Source organism: Miniopterus natalensis, chromosome 12 (assembly GCF_054644295.1).
Source record: "Miniopterus natalensis isolate mMinNat1 chromosome 12, mMinNat1.hap1, whole genome shotgun sequence".
In the NCBI taxonomy this organism is placed as follows: Eukaryota; Metazoa; Chordata; class Mammalia; order Chiroptera; family Miniopteridae; genus Miniopterus; species Miniopterus natalensis.
Window position 1 is genome coordinate 29,131,807 of NC_142092.1, and position 23,085 is coordinate 29,154,891.

General features: G+C 43.8%; 1 protein-coding gene across 1 annotated transcript in view; it reads left to right on the plus strand.

Annotated features, from left to right (window-relative positions):
* The first annotated feature begins 1,508 nt into the window (after nt 1-1,508).
* The window catches only part of GLDC (glycine decarboxylase), a 71,282-nt gene continuing 49,705 nt past the window's right edge, over nt 1,509-23,085 (plus strand). The window contains exons 1-3 of the mRNA XM_087822540.1: nt 1,509-1,763; nt 2,300-2,378; nt 16,896-17,031. Of these exons, the coding sequence (XP_087678666.1) occupies nt 1,509-1,763; nt 2,300-2,378; nt 16,896-17,031 (470 nt within the window). The remainder of the gene's footprint in view (nt 1,764-2,299; nt 2,379-16,895; nt 17,032-23,085) is intronic.

Below are 23,085 nucleotides of genomic sequence, written 5' to 3' on the forward strand. Positions count from 1 at the left end.
CTGAGCCACGCTGGCCAGGCTCACACAAGTGTATCTTGTTGTCAGAAGACTAATAACATACAGAGCTCTGGAGACAAAAGAATCTGGGAATTATAATTCTCTGGCTTCCAGTCCCTGTGATACATAAAAAGAACATAAACAGTAATGGGAATAAATGCAGATTGCTCCCCCTCTACACACACGGCATCTAGCACTGAGGGTATCGCCCAACTTTTATGAAGGCTGTGATTTCTATTTCAAATGGATGAAAACTGTTCAGACGTTCGAGACAGCCCTTCTAGCTCACCACCTACCCTGCCTGCCATACACACACATTTTGCCTACTGTGCTAGGTTTTATATTTTTCTGCCTCTCCGCTAGTCTCTGTGCCTGTCGGCTCCAGAACCCAGAGTGTGTAGAGCATGATGAAGGAGGAAGCTCAGAGGAAGAGCAGGAGGAAGGGTTCTCTTTCTCCCTGGTGTAAGTACGAGTAATATTCTGACGACTTCGGCCCCTCTCTTTTCCTCCTATTAGAAGGACAATTGGAATTTTGAAAGTTCAATCTTTTAAAAAAATCTCAAGAGGTAGCCAGAGAGCTTAAATTTACAAAATACCTAGGTATAAATAACTTCCCAACTACGATGACAGTGCAAAATGTATACCTTACTATCTTTTGCATTTTCCCATGCACACACATGCACACAGAATACATATATGTAGATAGGTAGGTAGGCAGGTAGGTGGATATCCAGCCCTCTGTTATGGCAATGCTTTCGATGTATAACCTGTTTTTAAATCCCATGCAGCTCTGTGAGATGACAAAGCTGAAGCTCAGAGGTTGAGCACCCTGCCCAGCATCCTACAACCCTAAAAGAACTCTCATCTGCCCATACTGGCTTCCATGAGGTGTGACAGGGAAAGGTACCCCAAAAGTAACGAATGGAGACTAACCAACTCAAAGTGTCTGGCCTCAGGGCCAGAATCACCTTGCATCTCATCTGAGTCCCTTTGGCACCTCGCCAGCGGTTGTCCACGGGGATCCCGCGCGAGCGAGGTCCCAGGCTGGCGCCCGGCGCACGGTGCGCCCCAGCCTCTGCGGCCAGCCAGAGATGGAGTAGGAGTAACTGAGGATGCCGGGAGCAGGGGCCCCGAAAAGGGGGTAGGGAGAAGGGGCGGGGTGGGGTCTGCCCCCGCCCCTACCCTCCGTTCACTCCCATTGGCCGAGCGTTTGCTGGCCCCATCCCACCGCCCGCCCCCAGGGCGCCGCTTAAAGTGTGCGGAGCAGGTGCCTCGAGTGGAGCAGCAACTTTGAGCGCGTGTCCAGGCTGCGCTCGGTGCCGGTTCATCGCCCCGCAGCATCCACCCGCCCATCCATCCGTCCATCCATCCATCCATCTGTCGCGCCGGTCATCCTCTGGGAAAGGGACTCCAGGCCGGAGGCAGCCGCCACCCGGGGGACCGCGACCAGAAGACGGGCCCAGAGCGCCACCGACCCCTGAGGTCCGGGGCAGGAGGCTCCGGTCGCGACCATGCAGACGTGCGCCAGGGCCTGGGGGCTGCGCCTGGGCTGCGGAGTCGCGGGCGGCCGGCGCCCGGCGGGAGGCGCGGGGCCGCGCTGGGCGCAGCGGAGCCGCGACAACAGTGGCGGCGGCGGGGACGGCGGCGGGGCCGGGGCCTCCCGCCTTCTGGAGCGCCTCCTGCCCAGACACGACGACTTCGCCCGGAGGCACATCGGACCTGGGGACAAAGACCAGAGGGAGATGCTGCAGGCCCTGGGGCTGGCGGTAAGGACCCCCACCCGGCCCCCGGGACCTCGCGGCGCCCCGCCCGGAGCGGCCCCGGACCCCGCCCGCGCTCCGCTCCGCTCGGCTCCGCGTGCGCCCCGCGCCCCGCTCCCGGCCCGGGCGTGGAAGCGCGTCCGCGCTGCGTCCCCGTGCCCAGCCGCCTCCCGCCGCGCGTTTTCTCCGTCTCCCTCTCTCCGCGCTCCGAGCCCGTCTGCTTTCCAACCCCGGTTGCCCGGTCGCTGAGCCCTCACTTTGCGAGGGGAAGACCTCCCGGCTCCTCCGAGGGTCTCCGGCGGCCGGCTGACAGCCACCCCGAGCGGCTGAATCCCCGCCCCGCTGCATTATTTTCTTTCCTCCAAGCGGTTTCTCGTTTGCTCAAAGTTGTTCTTTTCTTTTTTTTAAAAAGAAACCGTAATTAGACGATTTACATGAGGTCCCCACAAGTCTTTGTAGATGCAAAACACAGAGGCGGCTCTTTTAACTCAGAAGCAGTTCCCTCTGGCTCTCGCGTTCACTGTCTTGCGTTTTAATTTTAGAGCATTGATGAGCTGATGGAGAAGACGGTCCCCGCCAGCATCCGTTTGAAAAAACCCTTGAAAATGGAAGACCCTGTTTGTAAGTGGCCGGGAGGGCTCCTTAGACACCGCGCGCTCTGGCCTGTTTGTCTCCTGTGGTCTCTGAAAGTCCAGCTCTAGGTCAGGGTTGCTTACAAGACGGGGAATGAATATGTTTATTTAAGTAAAACAGCGGCGGGTACCTCAAGGGGAGGGAGACGGTGGAGCCTTAAGTTCATGAGCAGCCAGCTTCGTACCCTCGGAGGGAGTTGATGCGGCCCCTTTCTAGGTCTTTATCCCAGGGCTCTGCCTGGTGCCTGCAAACTTCCCAGGGCAGGCAGTGCACAGACACGTGGGAGGAGGTCTCATTGCTCAGGCACCCAACCCGGACCCTGGTTCTCTCATCCTTTGGGTTGAGAGGTGTCATCATCTCTGCAGATCAGGACAGAGACTCAGAAGGGACAAAGGAATTGTCTACACTACAGTCATGCAACGAGGGAAGCCACACAAAAAAGGGACACCCAGGCATCTGGCCTCCAAGCCCAAGGTTCTTTATACCACAATATCTTTTAATTGTTCTCTTATCTCACGCCCAAATTTTATTATTTATATCTACTGAAAGGCAGCACAACTTAAGTCTGAATGATTTTTTTATAGAGAAATATACAAATAAGATCAATACTTGGTTCAGAGAGCTTAGTTTATGCATAGTCTTTCTTAGGATTGTATTTTATATTTAAAATGTTTTTGTTTTTTTAAAAAATATATCTTTATTGATTTCAGAGAGAGGAAAGGAGAGGGAGAGAGAGAGATAGAAACATCAATGATGAGAGAGTCATTGATCAGCTGCAGCCTGAACCCGGGCATGTGCCCTGACCCGGAATCGAACCCTGATCGCCTGGATCCTAGGTCGACACTTAACCACTGAGCCACGCCCGGCCGGGCTAAAATGTTTTTAATAGTCTGAAGACTGCCTTTCAGGGTCTTCCAGGATTTACATGAGAATCCTCAAGTCAAAGGGACAGGCAGAACTGAGGAACTCTTTTAAATAAAAGGAAACAGTCCTCATGCAGTTATCTGGTTTTAATCATAGAGATGAAGTTATCTCTTTTACTTAAGGAGTCAAATGAAGAGTTGATTTGATCTGTTTTAGGTTTTAGGACAGAGAGGACATATGGAAGGCATGCTTTATTATGTTTTAAAGTAGAGAAGTTGAAGTATGAAGCCTGTCCAGCTCCGGCTGGCTAATGTAAGTCAAGCAATGCTGAAGACTGCTCTGCTTGTAGGTTTCAAATCTGAACCAGTTTCCCTGATGGCAGGGACCTTGCTCGTAGAAGAAAATCTGCACATTTTGTTCTGTTGAATTGATTCAGACCTAGGGATAGCGGGAAGCCTTATCTATTTCAGTCTGAGGAAATCAGAATCCTGATTCACTGGATGTTTAAAGAATTGTATATTTTTAAAGCAAGCTTTAGGTGAATGTATGAACAAGTAAATGCCTTTCTGCGATTTTCGAAGTCAGAGAACATTTAGGTCAGCACTTCTTACAATATGATCTAAAATCAGATGTTCTTTTTAAAAAATTTATCTTTATTGTTGAAAGTATTACAGATGTCCCGCTTTTCCCCCCATTGACCCCCTCCACCCCACATCTGCCGCCCCCCAGGCCTTCGCCACACTATTGTCTGTGTCCATGAAGATGTTCTTTAAGAGCATCAAGACCTAGGAAATGTGTCAAAGTTGACTATCCTTTTTTAGTTCAGTGACTTGTTTCCAGTTGAATAATTTGAACATCAGGGGATTCCATTTCTTCTCCCTTTCTCTCTCTCTCTACCACCCCCCTCCCCCCCCATCTCTCTCCTTGGAAGTGAACTTTAAAAAAAAAATGTTTTTATTGATTTGAGAGAGAGAGGAAGGGAGAGAGACAGAGAGAAACATCAGTCTGTACTGGCCCCAGCCGGGGATCAAACCCGAAAGCTGGGCATGTGCCCTGACCAGGAATGAAACCTGCCACCTTTTGGTGTACGGGATGATGCTCCAACCAACTGAACCACACTGAAGTGAACTTTTGATAAGTAATTAGAAACTTAACTGTAAACTCTAAACCCAGCAGCTTCTGTGAGATTTGGGGCTGGTTCCATCTGGTTGGTCTGAGGTGACTCAGAAAATACTGCACAGTCAGGAGCCTTCCCTTGCTCTGAAGTGGACTGGCTCGCCCGCGGCGCTTGCTGTTTGGAAGAGTGAGCTGAGGGGGAGGGCAGGGGCATCAGAAGGGCTTCAGCGTATTACTCAGAGGTGTGTACATGTCATGGGTAATTAATATTCTCCACAGAGGGTGAGCAAGTTGGTACCAGTAACCTTCAATAGTAGCATTTCCATTTAATAGTGAGGCAGCATTCTCCAAACTTGGTTTCACATGAATGCCTATGTCCTATTGTAGTCAGAGAGGAATTCTGGACCAAGTATTTGTTTCCCATGTACAGAGAAAACTAATAAGAGCCAGTTAGTCGCGAGTCCTCAGTGTCCTCAAAGCTGAGTTAAAAGATTGTGAGAACTGTAAGCAGCAGACACATCGATTGGTTGCCTCCCTCCCTAATGCACCTGGACTGGGGCTGGGGACAGAGCCTGCTACTGAGGCCCGTGCCCTTGGCCGGAATTGAACCCGGGACACTTCAGTCCACAGGCTGATGCTCTAACCACCGAGCTAACCGGCTAGGGCATATCACCTCTATTTAAAAGATGAAACCATGGTATACAAAGGATGTATAACTTGCCCAAAGTCACAGCTGCTAAGTGGTGAGGACAGAGTTCAACCCAACCCAGACAGTCCAGTTTTACTGTTTATACTCCAACCAGCAGTCTACACTGTCTTCATTGTGTCCTCTGCAAGCGGGTGGGTGTACAAGGTAGAAAATTTCTGTCCCGACTCTCTGAAATATCCAGTTTATGGATGAGCACAGATCCAGTCACACTGGAATCGCTGCCATTTGCCACGTGCCATTTGCCATTTGCCCTAGGGGAAGTGCAGTAGCATGCTGAGAGCACAGGTATGAGCACACTGTGTGCTGCCAGGGTGCAGGACTAGGGCTGGGTATTGAAGGATGAGTAGTGATGCTCTGCTGGACAAGTCTGGGGAAAGCTGCTGCAGGCAGAGGGACCAGTATGTACAGCACAGAGTGTCCTGGCAGAGTCAGGGAAGTACAGATGGTTCACCTGTCATGCAGGATCCTCCCCCTACCCGTCAGGAAGTGCCTTGAAAGAATACCTTGATTATTTGTTGGCTTTTCAGTAAGTCATACTTCAGAGAAATAAGAAAAGCTACCCAGTTCAAAACTTTATCAGTTTCATTCTATTAAGTGAATCCCCCCTCCCTTATCCACATACATACATACACAAGTGGAAAAAAAATAAGATAGAATATTTGTTTCTCTGGATGGTCATTATGGATGATTTTTTTTAGCTTTCTTTTCATTACTTTGATTTTTCTAGATTTTCTACAATAACTGTTTTCATTTTGTAATGAATACAAAATTTAGAAGTACTTTAAAGACGAAGCCAGTCACTTTGCCTCACTGTGTAGTATTTTCAAGGACATCATCCCAAGTTAACCAGCCTGAACTAGTCCATAATCTCACAGAAGGTGCAGGGTTTAAAGTTTACACAGAATTGCACGTTGCTTCTTGTGGGCATGCTTATGCCTAGGAAGAGAGGAAAACTAAGCTGCCTAATGTTCAAATTGGTCAAGCAGAACCAAGCAGCTGAGCTGTCAGAATGAGACTTTTAATGGACTTGTGAGAACTTAATGTTCTAAGCTACATCACTTAGAGTGATTTTTTAAAATTATTTATTTTAGAGAGAGAGAGGAACTGATTTGTTGTTCTACTTATTTATGCATTTATTGGTTGCTTCTTGTATGTGCCTGACCGGGGACTGAACCTTGGCATGTTGGGATGACATTCTAACTAACTGAGCCACCCGGCCAGGGCACTGAGAGTGATTTTTAATGGAGGGCAGTGAGCAGAGGGAGAGGGTATTGTGTAATGCAGCTGCAGGTGGTTACTCTGTCACCCCAGTGGGGTTCAGCACTCTCCTGAACTGACCCTGCGGACACCTAGATAGATGGAGGAGCTGTTCCTCAAGCTGTGGCCGTCAGTTGTCTGTCTTCCAGCTGGATGATGTCTGTCGTGAGGTCCTACTCATGAACTCCTCAGTCAGTGCAAGGTTCTCCCTTGGCCATTCCTCGCTCCTTTAGTTCCAGCTTAAATGAACTATTATTCCATCTTTAGGGTGATTTCAACGGATTTTCATTATGCAGTTGTGAAAACAAAGACCAACAAAATGATGAAAGCAAACACTATTCTGAACTTGTAGGAGTTAGCCTTTTGTTTTGGCAGGGGAGTGGGTAAGCCACCCAGTGGGGTAAAGGGAAGGCTTCAGGTCTTACCTCTTTGGGGGCTGGTGGCGTGGAGAAGCTGTAGGTGGGCTAATTAGAAGCAGGGCTTACTATGTGATTGGTTACGGATGCATATTTCACTTTTTCTGGTTGGTCCTAAATTGGAAGCAGGGACCACAATTAAGGAAGCTGTCAGTTATTAAGTCCTGACCATTTTGGTCTGATTATTACAGAGGTTATTGTGCAGTTTCCTGGAGTGTCACTGGAGAAAGCAATCTGTCATTCTGCAAGTCTAACTTCTAGCAGACTGGCTTCTGGGGTGGTTTATTGTAGGTAAGGGGGTTGGCTTCCTGAGTAGGTTGCTGCAGGATGTGGGTGTAAGTTCTATGGTTTTATATGACATGTATCTACCATTACAGTATCACCTGGAATAGTTTCACTGCCCTAAAAATCCTTTGCAGACATATGTTTTTAAAAACTACCACATTCACCCTGACCAGTGTGCTCCGTGGTTAGAGTTTTGGCCCCCGGACCAAAGGGTCATGGGTTTGATGATTCCCGGTCCAGGGTACATACCTGGGTTGCAGGTTCGATCCCCAGCCCAGCCAAAGTGTGTTATTTAACACACTTCCTATGTTAAATTATGTTCTATCTATGCTGTATTGTAAATATAGTGTTACTCTTGTGGACTATTAAGATACATAGGACCATTTGCCCATATACGAAATGCTCTAGCCTACTCACCTTTGTCACCTTTGAGTTATAAGCTATCACCAAATCTATTTTTACAGCTTCCTCTTTCTGTTTTCATTCCTCATTTATTGAGAAGCTTCTATGGAAGGTAAGATACTGTTTTAGGCACTGAGAGTACAAGAGTAAGGAGGTAAAGGGTGGTAAAGAAAATCCCTGAGTGAGTGTAGGTTACAACTGGTAGGGAGATAGATAGGTCTGCAAATAAGATAAATAGTTACGGCATGGGAGTGGACTTACATGGTTATTTGACAGATGGTGTATAGAACACTAGGCTGCAGGGAGGCATGGAAAGCAAGGTATGGAGGGCTCAGAACCTGATAAGGGATTTGTTTTCCTCTATGTGAGGGGGAGAAACTAACAATTATTACAGAGAGAGGTGACATGATTCGACATGTGTTTTGCAGAATGCCTCTGAGGTCAGAGGCAGGGAGGCAAACTGAGAGATTGCTGGAGAGTTTAGAGGTGAGATGTTAAATGTGCATTAGTTCAGGTCTACCAGGAAGCAGTCAGCAAAATGATATTCTATATACAAGAAATTTATTGGGGTGGGAGCAGGAGAAGGCAGAGGAGCCTTTAGACTGTGATGTAATTGTGACCCTGGTAGAAGGAGGGGAGACAGATGAAAGGAGGATTGGGTAGGAAAAATCTTAGACTGCAGCACAGATACAAGAAAGTTTGGTCAGTCAGAATGGGAGTCCTCTAGCTAAAGTTCCCCATGTCTGGAGTCCCACATCTTGCAAGAATGGGCCTGCATTAGTTCTCCTGCTGGGATTAGTAATTAGCTGGGAGAAGCCTGTGGGAAGTATGGTTTCTGTACAAATATGGTGCTTGATCCAGAGGGGCAGTAGTTGGGGCTGTCGGTCACTTTCTAGGCTGTGTTTGGTGTGATAGTGATATCATTAACAGAGGGAGAAGTAGTAGGTCCTGGAGGAAGGCAAGATCATGAGTCTTGTTTGAGCAGAGCTGAGTTTGAGGTGCTCATGGTACATCATTTGGAAAAGTTGAAGCAGTAGTTGAAAAATGAATCTAGAGCTTAAGAGAGAGATAAGATGTAGAGTTGCAGATGCAGTGAGTCTTCTGAAGGCATTCATGGGAATGCATAAGATTTCCCAGGGATGGAATATGGGGAAGAAAGTGGAAGCCAGGGTATTGGGAAATGGAACATGTAAAAGGAGGGAGCCATAGCAGTTTGAGATGGAGTAATCCAAGAAAGGCTGGATGACAAATTTTCAGGCAGGAGGTTGTGGACCCCAGTGTCATATTCTGGACCTTTCCTAGGCATAAGAGGGAAGAAAGTCCATTTGAAGACAAAAGGACACTCTGAGATGGGAGGAGTTGAGGGGCTCCCTGTCTGATCATCTGAGTGAGAGGCAGGAAGGGTGAGACCAAGTGTTAGAGAAAAGTGGAAAAGTTCCAGCAGAGCTATTGTGAACATCCGAGTAATGAGGAACCTACATCAACCTTCAAGGAGAACCTACCAAGGCTGAATGGCTTAAATTGGAAGGCCTGCTAGGGTCCCCTCACCCCAGCATCATTTGGTGACCTGGGAGCAGAAACAAAAATGTGGTGACTGAATTTAGCTGAGGTTGAGGATGGACAGAGTCAAGACGCCAAAGGCTTCAAGGTCTGCTAGCAGCTGGCTGGGGTGGGAGAAAGAGGTGAGTCAATCTGGTCAGTCCACTGGGGTGGAAGCTCAGTGACCACCTCATGGGTCTGGGAGTAGACCCCACCTCACCCCCTTCTCTGAGCTTCTTACCTCTGAGTGAATCCAAGAGCTTTGGGATGGGTGCTAGACTACAAAGGGTGTGAGCTGCTTGCTGGAGGGTCTATGTTTCCACTTCTATTCCTTATATTCTCTTTCCACTCCACCAAATGGCACTGGACTTTGATTTAATAAGTCTCCATCATGTGATGTGTGAATGACTGATTTCATTTGGACTTTTTAGGGTTTTTTAAAAGTATGAAACCCAAAGTATTTTTATAAAAATGCAAACTGGGAATTTTAGTAAGGATTCTCAATGTCTATATTATCAACACACTAATTAATTAAACAATAACAAAACAAAGATTTGGAAAATCTGAAATTACCGTAGGTACTGCATTATTTCACAGAACTTGCCTAATAGCTGCAAGTTTCTATTTATAAACGCTTCTCTGAAGCTCGTGCTTTTGGGGATGTCAGAACAATTTGTGCATTGATTTGTCATCATGGATTCGGTGATGGGTGAGTTATTGTGCATATTGAGCTAGCTGTATGGGGGAGTTTAAGTGAATTTTCATTGCATCACCTTGATTTACGTGTATTTTCTGAGCACCTACTATGTGCCTAGGAACCTGCTAGGCCCCTGCCCACATAGAGATTATAATTTAGTTGTTGAGAGTCTGGGATGGACTATAAATTTCTCCATATGCTTATTCTTTGATCTATAAAAAAATATCTCTTTTCTGCAAGCGTGTTAGGTTGTTTGAGTTGGACTCTTAGAACATATTCTTCCCTTTTTGTTCTTGCTCTGTTGGCCATAAAAATGTACCCACAGGGCAGCAAAGAAGAAAAACAAATACTCCAGGACTTCCACCCAGATTCTCATTTCGAACTGATCTTTTGACCTGATTATGTAGGTCAACTGGTGTTCCAAATAAATATTATGAATTGTAATGTTTCTCTAGAAAATTTTCAAAGCTTGAATAAAGAGAGGCAATGGAAGAGGCCTCCCACAGAAAGTAGCATGACTCAAGTTCAAGGAGTAAATAACTGACATGGTGCCCCTCGTTCCTGCTTCCCCACTGTGGGGTGCTGTTCTGATTTTCCTACAGTTGGTATAAAGATCTTGAATCTGTATATCTTTCGGGAGAGCAGGAAGAGCCTCTGGGACTGGATGGACACTTCTTTGGAGAGGAGAGATCAAGGAGTTATCAAAAACACAGATTGCCCATGCCTCAGCTTCTTTTATTATAAGGTGCCAGGCAGAGTTTAACCCTTAGGGTCATTTGGGGCTGGGAGAGGTGAGGTGTTAGTTGCCTGAGCAAGAAGATAGGAAAGAGCCTGGCAAGATTAGGGCAAAGGGAGTCAGAGCCACAGGTCAGGCCTGTGCGGTGCTGTCCCGACCACGTTGTCATATGGGCTGGGTGCCCCTCTGCCAGTCTTAAAGGGTTTTCAATACAAAGAGTTTCCATGTCATTATTCTACACTACACAAAGCTTATGGATTGGTTTGCCTTCCAGGAATGAACGAAATCTGTAATTCACAGATTTTGGTTGTGAACCTCTCCTTAATAGGGGGAGGAAACTTGAGGGAGTAGGGTTTGGGCTCTGGGTAAGTGGGGTTAAGCCAGGCTCTTATGGGGCAGAGGAGGGGATGCTGCAAATGAGTCGGTGGTGTTATGAGAAGGCTACATGTTAGGATGAAATCTGTATGCACATTCTGGCTTCCAGAGAATCCTGATAAATGCTGTCTTTCATGGTCTGCCCATCTTGTTTGAGACCCTCAGGCCCACCGCATGGTTTCCTGAGCAGCTTTGAAGTCAGGTATCTACATGGTAGCAAGAAAAATATGCCCGGCGGGCTCTGTCCTCACATTCTGGACCCAGTTTTCCCATTCAGCCTCTGGCAGAAAAAGGCCTTTCTGGACAAATTCAAATACGAGTGTGTCAGTTTTCAGTCCTGATGATTTCCTTGGAGAACTTTTCCGAGGATCTTGCCAAGCATAGTAAGGGCAGGGATTGGGAGGGAGTGGCCCTGATGCCCATTGAGAAGCTGCTCTGTGCTGGGTGCTGCTGGGCTCTTCAGAAAATGCTCATTGGATGGCTAGCCCCTGTGGGGACTGACAGGTGTCTGCACCCATGTGTTTCACACGGAGGATTTTGTTCTGGGCATAACATTTTAACTTAATTTACATTTGTGAATAACATAGGCACATTGTCCAAAATTCAAAAACACAAAAAAGTTATACAGGGAAAAGCAAAACTCCTTCACAATGATCAGTTTCTTGAGAATCAGCCAGAGATATTCTGTTAATATACAGCATATGCATTTATATTTATTCTTTTAAAAAATATAAATGGCAGAATAATACAGGGGTGGGCAAAAGTAGGTTTATAGTTTTGAGTACCCGAAACAGAGTTTATTCTTGTATTACTGTTTATTAATTATTGTATTATTTATACTGCAACTGTGACCCTACTTTTGCCCACCCCTGTGTATAGTCTGAAAGCCTAGGCATAATTTTTTAGATTGTTAAAAAAGCAAAAGTAAACACTTTTCCATATAATTGAGGCAAAAATAATCATAATACATTTAGGGTAAAGGGTTAAGGGTGGGGAACTGTGTGTACACATGTGTTTAGGTATAATAGGTCTCTTGACCCATACAGTCTGCCTGTCCATTCTAATGACATTTTTCCAGTTCTTGTCAAAATTCACATATATGGGAAATTAAAACGTAGGCACAGTAGGGCATCTAGTATTTAACAGCTAAATTGCCTTATTCCTGTTAGAAAGTACTTACTTGGAGTACTAGTTGGTTCTCCTTGATATTTTAGGTGAAAGTGACAAAGGAGTCGCTGTTGGAAAGGCTGTTATGTGGAATTAAATTAGGAGGAAGTATTTCTTCTGAATTCTGAGAAGCAGGAATAGTGCGAGACCCACCTGTGGACTTTTCTGGAGCGGTGCCAAGGCCACTGAACTCTGTTCTTGGTACATTAGGACCAGGGCATTATGCAATTCTCCAAGAGAAATAAATAAGGTCAGAAGCAGATGTTTTATTTTTCCACCAGAAAAGAACTTACTGCTGAGATTCCTGATGGGTAGCTTGAGGGTTTTCATGGCCTGGAGTGCACATAATGCACAACATCTGGCTGCCCTGCCAGGCTTGCCACACAGGCATCTGGGGAATGATAGGTTATCTCCAAGTGTCTCTTATATTTTTAAATTTTAAATTTTCAATTGCAGTCTACATTCAGTATTATTTTGTTTTTGTTTCAGGTGTACAACGTAGTGGTTATACAATCATATACTTCACATAGTGATCCCCCGATATTTCAAGTACCCACCTGGCACCATGCATAGTTATTATAATACTATTGACTGCATTCCCCATGCTGTACTTTACATCCCAAGACTATTTTGTAACTACCTATTTGTACTTCTGAATCCCTTCGCATTTTTCACTCAGTCCTCCAATCTCCCTCCCCTCTGGCAACCATCAGTCTGTTCTCTGTATATCTGAGTTTTTTAACTGACACTCCCTTTCTCATTTTGTCTCATTGCCCACCCTAACACTCAGCCCCTAGTTTTGTTGACATCCACAAGGAAGAGTTACTGAAATTGGGCCTGATTATAGGAGGAAGCTATTTGTCAAGTGGGAAGGAAAAGTGTGAGGAATGTGCTGTGGGCTTTGCTCTGGGGGAAATCTGAACTCTTTCCTTTGTTCACACAAATTTCCTTGGGCTGCACAGGGTTTGGATGACACAATTGCCCCTTTAAAATGCTTCTCTTACTAGGTAGGGAAAAAAGGTTACCACTTTGGAATTAAGGATCCCACACTATTTCCTTTAGAAAATTCTTTTCCAAGGGAGAAAGTATTCTAAGTGTGCTGTAAAGTGCACTGGTAGACATCTCCGGCTAAGACTGGGGCTTCTATTTAGATGAATTTTGCCCCCAAACTTGCTCTTAGAGACTGATTCTGCTGTGTCCCATTTCAGAGAGGTCCAGTAGGTAGGTCTCTGATGTGGGCTTTTCCTCTTCTCTCCTTTCATTGTAGGTGGTGGGGAGGAACCAGGTGTTAGACCCATGGGGTCAGACTGGACCTGGCCAGGTTCAGCAACCTCAGTACTTGGGTTCTGGATAGTAAAGAATTCAGAGCCAAGACTCAAGCTATAAGAGAACATTTATTTGTTAAATTACAGAGGTAGAAAAAGTAATTCCTAGAAGAAATGGGCTTAAGAAACAAGTTATAGAGGTAAAGGAAGGGCCCTTGGAGATCTCAGAGTGAGGAAGCTAATGGTAACATGCCCCTGGGGAGGGGGGTAAAGGAAAGGGGAAGGGAATGGCTTGGGTGTGCTCCTGGAAGGGAGACCACACTGGGTCCCCCATCCTAAAGGATGGGGTCTCCATTGATTGATTGGTTGGTACGAGGGCAGGGGTTCATTATCCAATGCTGCTGGTTCTGAGGTCAGCCATGGGGTCGCTGGTCTGGTTTTGCTGCTTTCTGGGCCTGGAGCCAAAATACAACTGAGGCCTAGATGTTATCTCTAGGGAGGAAAGGTCAGGGGGTCCAAACTGAAACTCTAGGCTCCTAAATACACTGGGTTGGCTCTTCTGCCGATTGGGCTAAAAGTGAGATTTCATTAATGGGTATGAGAAATGGCATCTAGTGAACAAACATTGGAAACAATTCAGACACTCACTAAGCTGACATTGCATGGCTAAGATTTGGGCTTCTGGACATTGAGGGTTACTGAATCCAGGTCCACTCTGACCCCATGGGTCTAACACCTGGTGCCTTCCCACCAGCTACAACAGAAAGAGAAAAGAGAAAAAGTCCACATCAGAGACCTACCTGTTATACCTCTCTGAAATGGGACACAGCAGAGTCAGTCTCTAAGAGCAAGTTTGGGGGCAAAATTCATCTAAATAGAAGCCCCAGTCTTAGCCATGCAATGTCCAATGTGTTTGGGAAATGTTTTTATAATATGTGATAGGTAAAGCCTGAAGTCTTGATTTTATCACAGTAAGATGCAGCTTAACTCTCTGCTGGGAAGTTTGCTCATCATGAGCAATGGATGAGTGGATGGGAAGGACTTCTCATAGCATTCTCATTTTGAGAAGCGTGACCAAGTACCTACCCTACTCTTGATGGCTCAGGAGTGTCCATTAGCTTGGTGTACAGAGGACTGCTCATTCTATTAACTCACTTTGTTCCAAATAGAAGGTAAAATTGGTTCTAAAGACCAGGCTAAGATGGGGCCAGTCAGGGAATATTCATTAATAGCCCGAAGCTAGGTAAGGGCAGAGCCCTCTGGTACTTGGGAAGTTTGGTCCTGCAGGAACTAGAGCATATGTGCTAAAGGATTAGAAACTTCTGTGTCTCAAGTTGGACCATTTTTATGTTTCTGGGTCTTATCTACAATTAACTATTTTGCTCTTCATTTATGCTAATTGGCCTTTAAATTTTTTCAAGTGCTTCATGCAGGCGTGTAAGACACAGTGGCAGCTGTGAGGGGCGCTGGAATGTATCTGAAGACTCTGAACTGATGGGGAAGGTGCCAGTGGTCTCATGGCTGGTCTCGTTTGGTGTCTTCTCTTCCTTACTGTTGAAGGCATATGGGCAGGACAGGACGAGGGCCTGGGTGGCAGGGGGCTGCTGAAGGAAGGCTCTCTCACTGGGGTTCTGCCTGGACAGCCCTGCTGGGAGATACGAGAGAATGGGTTTTCTTACAAATGAAAAATCAGATCCCTCCTCCATTCTAGTTGAGAGTGTAAGAGTGTCCAGATGCATATCAGCACCCCCCTCGTAGCAGCACTTGAATGAAACACTTGAAAAATTTTAAAGGCCAACTGGCATAAATGAAAAACAAAATAATTAATGATAGATAATACTTGGAAGCATAAAAATGATCAATACAGACACAGATGTTCCTAGTGGAGAGAGCTCCAGAGGGAAAATCTTAGGAGCAGAGGGTACTGGGTCTATGGAGCCATCTTCTTGTGCCTCTGGGAGTTCATTTCTTTTTCTTAGTTTTCATTAACTCACTTGCCACAGTCCAATCTTTCAAGAGGTAAAAATGAAAAACTTTTTAAATATTTAATTTTATTAAAATATAGTTGACGTACAATATATGAGTTTCAGGCGTACAACATATTGATTCAACATTTATGTACCTTATGAAATGATCACGATAAGTCTAGTAACCATCTGTCACTTTGCAAAGTTATTGCGATATTATCGACTATTTTCTCTGTGCTGTACGTTACATGCCCGTGGCTTATTTATTTTATAACAAAAATAAAAACCTTTTAATCACTCAAAAGAAGTATAACAGGAAAAGTTAAGCTTGAGAAGCAAGCCTTGTTGATCCTGAAGTGGTTCTGCCACCCCTCGGTGCTCCCCTTGTGTGTGTGCTCTGTGTCCAAATTCCCCTTTTCTTGTAAGGACGCTGGTCACTGAATTAGGGCTGACCCTAACACAGCATGACTTCTTCTTAACTTGATTATATCAGTAAAACCCTATTTCCAAATAAGGTCACATTCACAAATACCTGGGGTTAGAGCTGCTTGGACACCTCAATTCAGAGGACACAGTTCAACCCACAACTCTCCCTTACCCATCTCCTTCCTGGATTATTGCGCTGGCCTCTTACCGTATCTCCCTGTTTCCAGGTCCTCCCCTCAGGCTTATCTACACTATCAATATAATTATCTTTCTATAATGTAGGGGAAAAATCATTTTATTCTATACTCTGTAACTCCCAAAGGTTAAACTTGTGATTTGACAAAGCCCTCCACAGAGTGTTCTCATTTGAGAGATGAACCTTTTGTCTTCATGGCATAATTTGAAACAGGGACCTGTCTCTTGCACAGGATCTTAATTGAAGCTGGCCTTGCTGAGTCATGTGCCTGCCAGGAACTGCGAATTAATCTCCCCTCCTACTGGGCTTCTCAATCACTCTGCCCTAAGCAGACATTGGGAAGTGGTTGGATTTCTGGCATGATTGTTCCTAAGGATGCTGTACTTGCATATCTCCTCAGGTCCTGGTTTATTATACTTTCACTTTTATTTCCTAAACTTTTATTTCCTAAACTTTTATTTCCTAAACTTTTCTTTTCTTTTCTTTTCTTTTCTTTTCTTTTCTTTTCTTTTCTTTTCTTTTCTTTTCTTTTCTTTTCTTTTCTTTTCTTTTCTTTTCTTTTCTTTCTTTTTTTAATATATCTGTATTGATTTCACAGAGAGGAAGGGAGAGGGAGAGAGAGATAAAAACATCAATGATGAGAGAGTCATTGATCTGCTGCCTCCTGCACGCCCTTGGGCATGTGCCCTGACCGGGAATCGAACCGCAGTCTCCTGGATCATAGGTCGATGCTTCACCACTGATCCACGCTGGCCAAGCTAGAATTTTTATTTAAAAGGGGCAGAAGAAACCTAGAATGAGACAAGTGTTAAACCTGGACAATTCTGACAAACAAAGCCAAAAGAAGACCTACCCCCTCCCAATAAATCTGAGGAACCACCTTGAGGAGTAATTGAGTGAGGGTTTGGGATTTTTCAGATTTCTGCATATAGTGCTTAGTATTGTGGAGGGGGGAATGCTTTTTATATTTTTCATATAGCTGTTCTCTTTATATAAATATCCAAACAAAAAGAGGGTTTAAAACAATAATGAGAGCTCTCTTTTGAGACATCTTCGCTCTGTAACATTCCTCTCTTTCCTACAATCAGGTGAAAATGAAATCCTTGCAACTCTACGTGCCATTTCCAGCAAAAACCAGATCTGGAGATCGTATATTGGCATGGGCTATTATAACTGCTCAGTGCCGCAGACTATTTTGCGCAACTTACTGGAGAACTCAGGATGGTAATGTATTATTCGATTAAAAACAGAAGTATTGTGATTTCATTTGCACGATTCTCCCCACTTTCCCACGTCCCCTACCCCTGAGAGCCTCAGAACTTACCCACTGACACCTACACTTTAACCTCCAGGAACCTACCTGGCTTTTTCTGGCTTGGGGAAATTTCCTTACTCAAAGATAGACGAAATAGAAGCCTCTTTCTGCTGTTACTCCCATAAAACATTCTAGAGCTCTAAATTGTGGATGCTGGTAATCTCTTTCTCTCCCTGACTTAATGTCTATTCTGTCTTTGTAAGTACATTTGAGCAAGATGTCAAACCTGCAGGAGAGCAGATTCAGGGCTTTATTCTTTGGAAACACTGGGATTCTAGGCTATAAACAGCCTTAAAGCTGACCCAGTGAGTCAGGATCTTGGTCCATTTTCTTCTGTCGGGATTTTAGGAGTGCCCATTGTTTCTCCCTGATTCCACGCCCAATATTCTGGCTTCACAACCAACTGGGGGACAAAGTCAATGTCAGGTAAATGGAAATAAAAAGATTAGCTTTATTACTTAGCATTCTGTAGAGAAAGAAAGCCCTTGTATCCGTGAATGGGCTCCAATAGAAACCATAAAAGAAGGAGCTGAGCTGTGCGTGCTCAGTTGCTGGTTCTGTTCTCACCTCACCCATCAGGTAACTCATCCCCAGTCCTCTAGGTGTGTGTGTGTGTGTGTGTGTGTGTGTGTGTGTGTCTTTGTCCCTGTGCGCTCTGTCTGCTACTGACTGCACAACACTGAAAGTGTTTCTTCCACACCTGAGGAAAACTTCCCATGTTTACTTCCATACTATTTTGTTATTTTCCATTGTCATTTGCTGTATGATATAAAGAATGAAACAGAGGTGCACTTTCCAATACTAAACAAGAAAACACCTTGGATATTTTTTGACAGGCAGAGGTCGTGGCTCCAAACATGCCTAGGAACAGATTAGTGCCTCTGCTTCTTCTGCCCATTGGGAAATTTTGCCTGACCGTGGAGGAAGAAAGAGGGGGACTCCCAGGCCTTTCTTTCCCTTGGTTTTGGATTAGTGTCATTGTATATACCAGTATCTTTGACTTGAAACTTTATTCCAACTGATGAGTTAGTCTCCAAAGGAATGTGTGCACTTGTTTCTAGCATGAAAACAAACCATGCCCTGGCTGGGTAGATCAGTTGGTTAGAGCATTGTCCGGAGATGCCAAGGTTGTGGGTTCAATCCCCGGTTAGGACACATACAAGAATCAGCCAATGAATATATAAGTAAGTGATAAGTGGATCAGCCCCCTTCCTCTTGGTTTTTTTGCTCTTTCATTTCCCTGACTCTACTGAGCCTCTGCTCTTTCCCTTCCTTGGTCCCTCATTCTGTCTTTAAAATATTCAGTCACCTCTTCCTGGCCATACTGATGCCAAATTAGAGCATCGCCCATGCACTGAAGGATCGCAGGTTCAATTCCCAGTCAAGGGCACGTACCTGGGTTGCAGGTTCAATCACCTCTAAAACACACATGAGGAGAAAGAAGAGAGACAGAGATATGCAGACTCATTTAAGAATACAAACTTTTGACAGTTTTGACATTTGAAAGGTAAACCTGGTACCCTGCTTAATTTCAAAACTTGCTCAAAGTTTTCTTATTCTTAGAACTAGAAATAGACGTGTCATGGAGACTACTTATGATACGTAAACTTATACTCTCCCCGTTATCACCCACAAGCATAACTGGTTTCTGTGTGTTTGGGTCTGTGAGTGAGGGAATGTGTGTGTGGCCATCAGCACAGCCAGCCCTCATCTGCTGCCTCAAATCCAGACCTGTAGTTCTGAAGACCAAGGCATTTGTTTAGCTCATGGCATAGGTTAGGCTGCGTGGGGAGCATAGCACCTTTGCATCTTTTGTCTGCTTTTGCATACGTGCAAAGGGAGTCCTGGTTGGCATGAGCAGTTTGTCCTAGGTGAAGTTATTCGTGTCCCGTCTTTATAGGAGCCAGATCTGTTGGCATAATCACCCCTGCCCTGCCATCCCTGTCCAGAGCTCTTAGTTACAATACGCTCCATTTCTTTGTTAATAACAAAACAGGAAAGAAACATCAAGAAACTAGTTTTTCTGTTTTTGTTGTGTGTGTGAAAGTATTTGCATGGCTGAGGGCATCTTTCCACTGGGGTATTGGTAAAAGTTTGAATGGGAAACTCCAAGTTTGATTTCAAAAGCAAATGGCCTGTCTTTCTTCACCATTACAAAATAAGCTGCAAAAACACACCAATGGGCTGCAGCATTCCGGTCACTCTTGGTGGCCATACAGAATCTTCACTATATTGCTTCCCGGCTGTGAGCTGATGTGTCAGTTTACTTTGGGAGCCGCCAGCAATGTGAGAGGGAGACAGTGTTCTTTGCTTTTCAGTCTTGTTTTTTGGGTGCGTTTTAAATAGTGTTCCTTTCCGTTCTCCGAAAGCGGATCTGAACCAGGGGTGCTGCTGCGCCTCGCCAGCACTGATAGGGAGGGCTGTGCACATGAGGGTGGTGGACTCCGTCACCCCCTGAATGGTTTCCATGGAGATGGAACCAACAAATTCCGGCAACGTGAGGGGAAAATAAATGGACGACATAGCCTCGAAAGAATACAAACATTTGGGCTCTTACAAGAAAATTTACATCAGGTCTAGAATTTATTTTATGGGGTCCACTATTTCAAATTTTTAACTGCCGATAACGCCAGTAACTAATATAAACCAAAAAATCTACAGTTTGTCTGTGGCTAGTTCTGTTTTGTGTAACTTTGGCACCGAGATTAAAATGAGAGAATCTCATGAATGTTTGTTGTACTGCAAAACCCCCCACTACCTCCCTTTTAGTCAATTCCAAAAGAAAGTCACAGCCAAAATCATAGAGAATACTGATTATTTTGGAATAAGTATTAATGCCATGTTGAAGACATCAAGCATCCTATTTAAATGGGACAGAATGCCTTCTTGGATATGCAGATGCTTTTTTAACATTAAAATACATCTAGAATCAGAAACCAATTGAGTTAGTTAGTTGGAACATAGACATTGTGGATCACAGACACATTTTCTTAATCACTATGTTTTGCCTAATTGTTGAGGCAATTAAACCCTTGTATGCAAGATGGCAGGCCCTGTGCTAGCATTTTCCTACTCAAATGAAGGTTTATTTGTTATCTCCCAGCTTGAGACTCAGCGATCTAAGAGTCCCTTAATAGATGATTGTGAAAGGCATTCATGCCTGTTTTATTTTAGTAGTGTAAAGACCTATAGGTTATAAAAGAAGTTTCAAGTGTAAGAAGGGGGTTTATATATTTGTCATCTTTGCAAGAAAACAATTTTAAAGCTTTCTAATAAGCATCAGCCTAATCTTGGACTTATATAAAGGTTGAGCAAGGAGAAAAAGGCTGAGGAAGGAGGGAGGGATAGAAAATCCCAAAGGCTGTGATGGGAGGAATAACACAGTCTCAGGTATGAAGGACTATGCATGAGAGGTTTGGGGCTTCCTCCTGCAGGTAATAGGGAGCCATCCCACTTGGGCAGGAGAGTGTCCCATTTGGGGAGGAGAGTCAAATTCACATACTTGCGCTAATACTCGATAATTTCCTGTTTTGAGCACTGTGCTGGCTAGTATGGCAACACAGAAGAGAGAGATGGATATAAAATGTCAAAAGGAAGACTAATGGCAATTGGTCATTGTTTGGGGCTAAAAAAGACCTCAAGTTTCTTCCTTGAGAATTGGCAGAAGAATGGTATTTTCAAGGAATAGAATATTCAGGAAGAGAAACTAGTTTGTTTGAAGATCTAGTTGGATGAAGAACAGGGAATGTGAAGTTGACATGGGATATAATGAATTTCCAGGAGAAAATATATTCCAAGTAGAAATACCTAGTAGAATATCTGAGCAGAACTATGAGTAAATTCTTTGGGAAAAGTCTATGTTTACTTTTAAATTTTTTTTAAGGGCAAAATAGAGGGGAAACAACTTTTAACAGCTTATTGATTGATTTGAGAGAGAGAGAGGAAAGGAGAGAGAGAAAGAAAGACAGAGAACCATCGATTTGTTGTTCCATTTATTTATGCATTCATTGGTTGATTCTTGTATGTGCCCTGACCAGATCAAACCCAAAACCTCGGTGTATTGGGATGATGTTGTAACCAACTGAGTTACCCAGCCAAGGCCAAAAACAATTTTTTATTTTATTTAAACAATTTTAAAAAAAAATTTTTTTTATTGATTTTAGAGAGAGAGGAAGGGAGAGAGAGAGAGAGAGAAACATCGATTGGTTGCCTCCCATAAGTGCCCCGATCAGTGACCGAACCCACAGCCTGGGCACATGCCCTGACTGGGAATCGAACCCTTTCAGTGCACTGGGCAATGCTCAACTAACTGAGCCTCACCGGCCAGGGCCAAAAACAACTTTTTTAAACAGCCAACATTTGGGCAGAATTTTACCACTTTCAAATGCACTATATAGTATATTAATCTCATTTGAATACTAAGCAAATATAAGTGATGTTAACTCCATTGATCACCAAGAGAAAATGGCAGAAAGCGTTTTAGTTCCTTGACCCAGTTCACAGGTAACAAGGTAAAGAATTAAGGTTGAAACCCAGGGCTTCTTAGTGTTGTGAACATTCAGGGACACCTGTGAAGCACTCTACTAGTCAAGGGAGTACAGGCTGGTTTGCTCTTTCTGGAGAGGAACCTGGCAATGTGTACTGAAAGCCTTAAAATTAATGATCTCATGATTCAAAATTCCACTTCCAGGAATTTATCCTAAGAAAATAAGACAAAGATGAGGCTGTTCACTGTTATGCTATTTCTAATATTTAAAACCAAAAGTGATATTCACAGCTTTTAGGGGACTTGTTAAATTATGATAAATAAAATTATTTAATACCACATAACAATGACATTTATGTTGTTGAATAATATTTAAAATGGTCAGAAACTGCCCATGGAATAACGTTAATAGGGGAAAAAATCAGCATACAAAACTTTGCATAGAGTGTAATCTTACTTTAAATATAAATGTGACTATGATGTGGAAAAGACAGTGAAATCAATTAACCTGATTGTGTTAATCACTTCACAAAGTATGCATATATCGAATCATAACATTGCACACTTTACACATATATACTATTTTATTTGTTAATTATACCTCAATAAAGTTGGAGGAAAATGTATAAAGAAAAGTCACAAATCAAGAAGAAAAGGTAATCAGAAAAAATTTTGTGAATATGTTCTTGACACATAGAAGGTAGTTAATAAATGGTAGCTGATGTTTTTAACATTTAGAACATACAATAAAAAGTAATTAAAAATTACGGTTAATCTCCCCACCCAGAGAAAACCACTATTTACATTTTCGTTGACTAATTTTTACAAATTTACAAAACTGGTATCATGGTATTTACATTTAACTTTTTTACGTTTAACTTTTAAAATTAATGTATCATGAGCATCTTCTGTGTCATCAGATATATTCTCTTACACATCATTTTCAGTGAAGGCATAGTATTATATGCAAATGTCCATTTAATTATTCTTCTAGTGGACACTCAGTTTGTTGCTCATTTATTTTTTGTTTTATTTTATTTTTTTAGGGAGAGGAAGGGAGTGTGGGAGGCAGAGAAGAGACATCGATGTGAGAGAGAAACTTCAATTGGTTGCCTCGCGCACAGGCCCTGACCGAGTGATGGGAATCAAGCAAGCAACCGTTTGGTGCACAGGGCTGCTCATTGTTCAATATTATATTCAGGGCTGTGATGCATTCTTTGGAGCATCTCGTGTTCTCTCTTCCCTATTGTATATTCTATATCTATCTTTATGGATATACTGAATCTTTCCCATTTATTAGATGTACTAGCTGGTACATATGTATATGTACCTGTGCATGTGTGCAAGTTTATGCATCTATTTGTCAAATGGTGATTCTGAGTAAAATGAAAGTTTCTTGCTAGTCAGGCAACCTAAGCATATGTTTTCATGGTCGCAGGCCCTGTTGTGTGTGAAAGTCTTATCTGTTCTGAAGTCA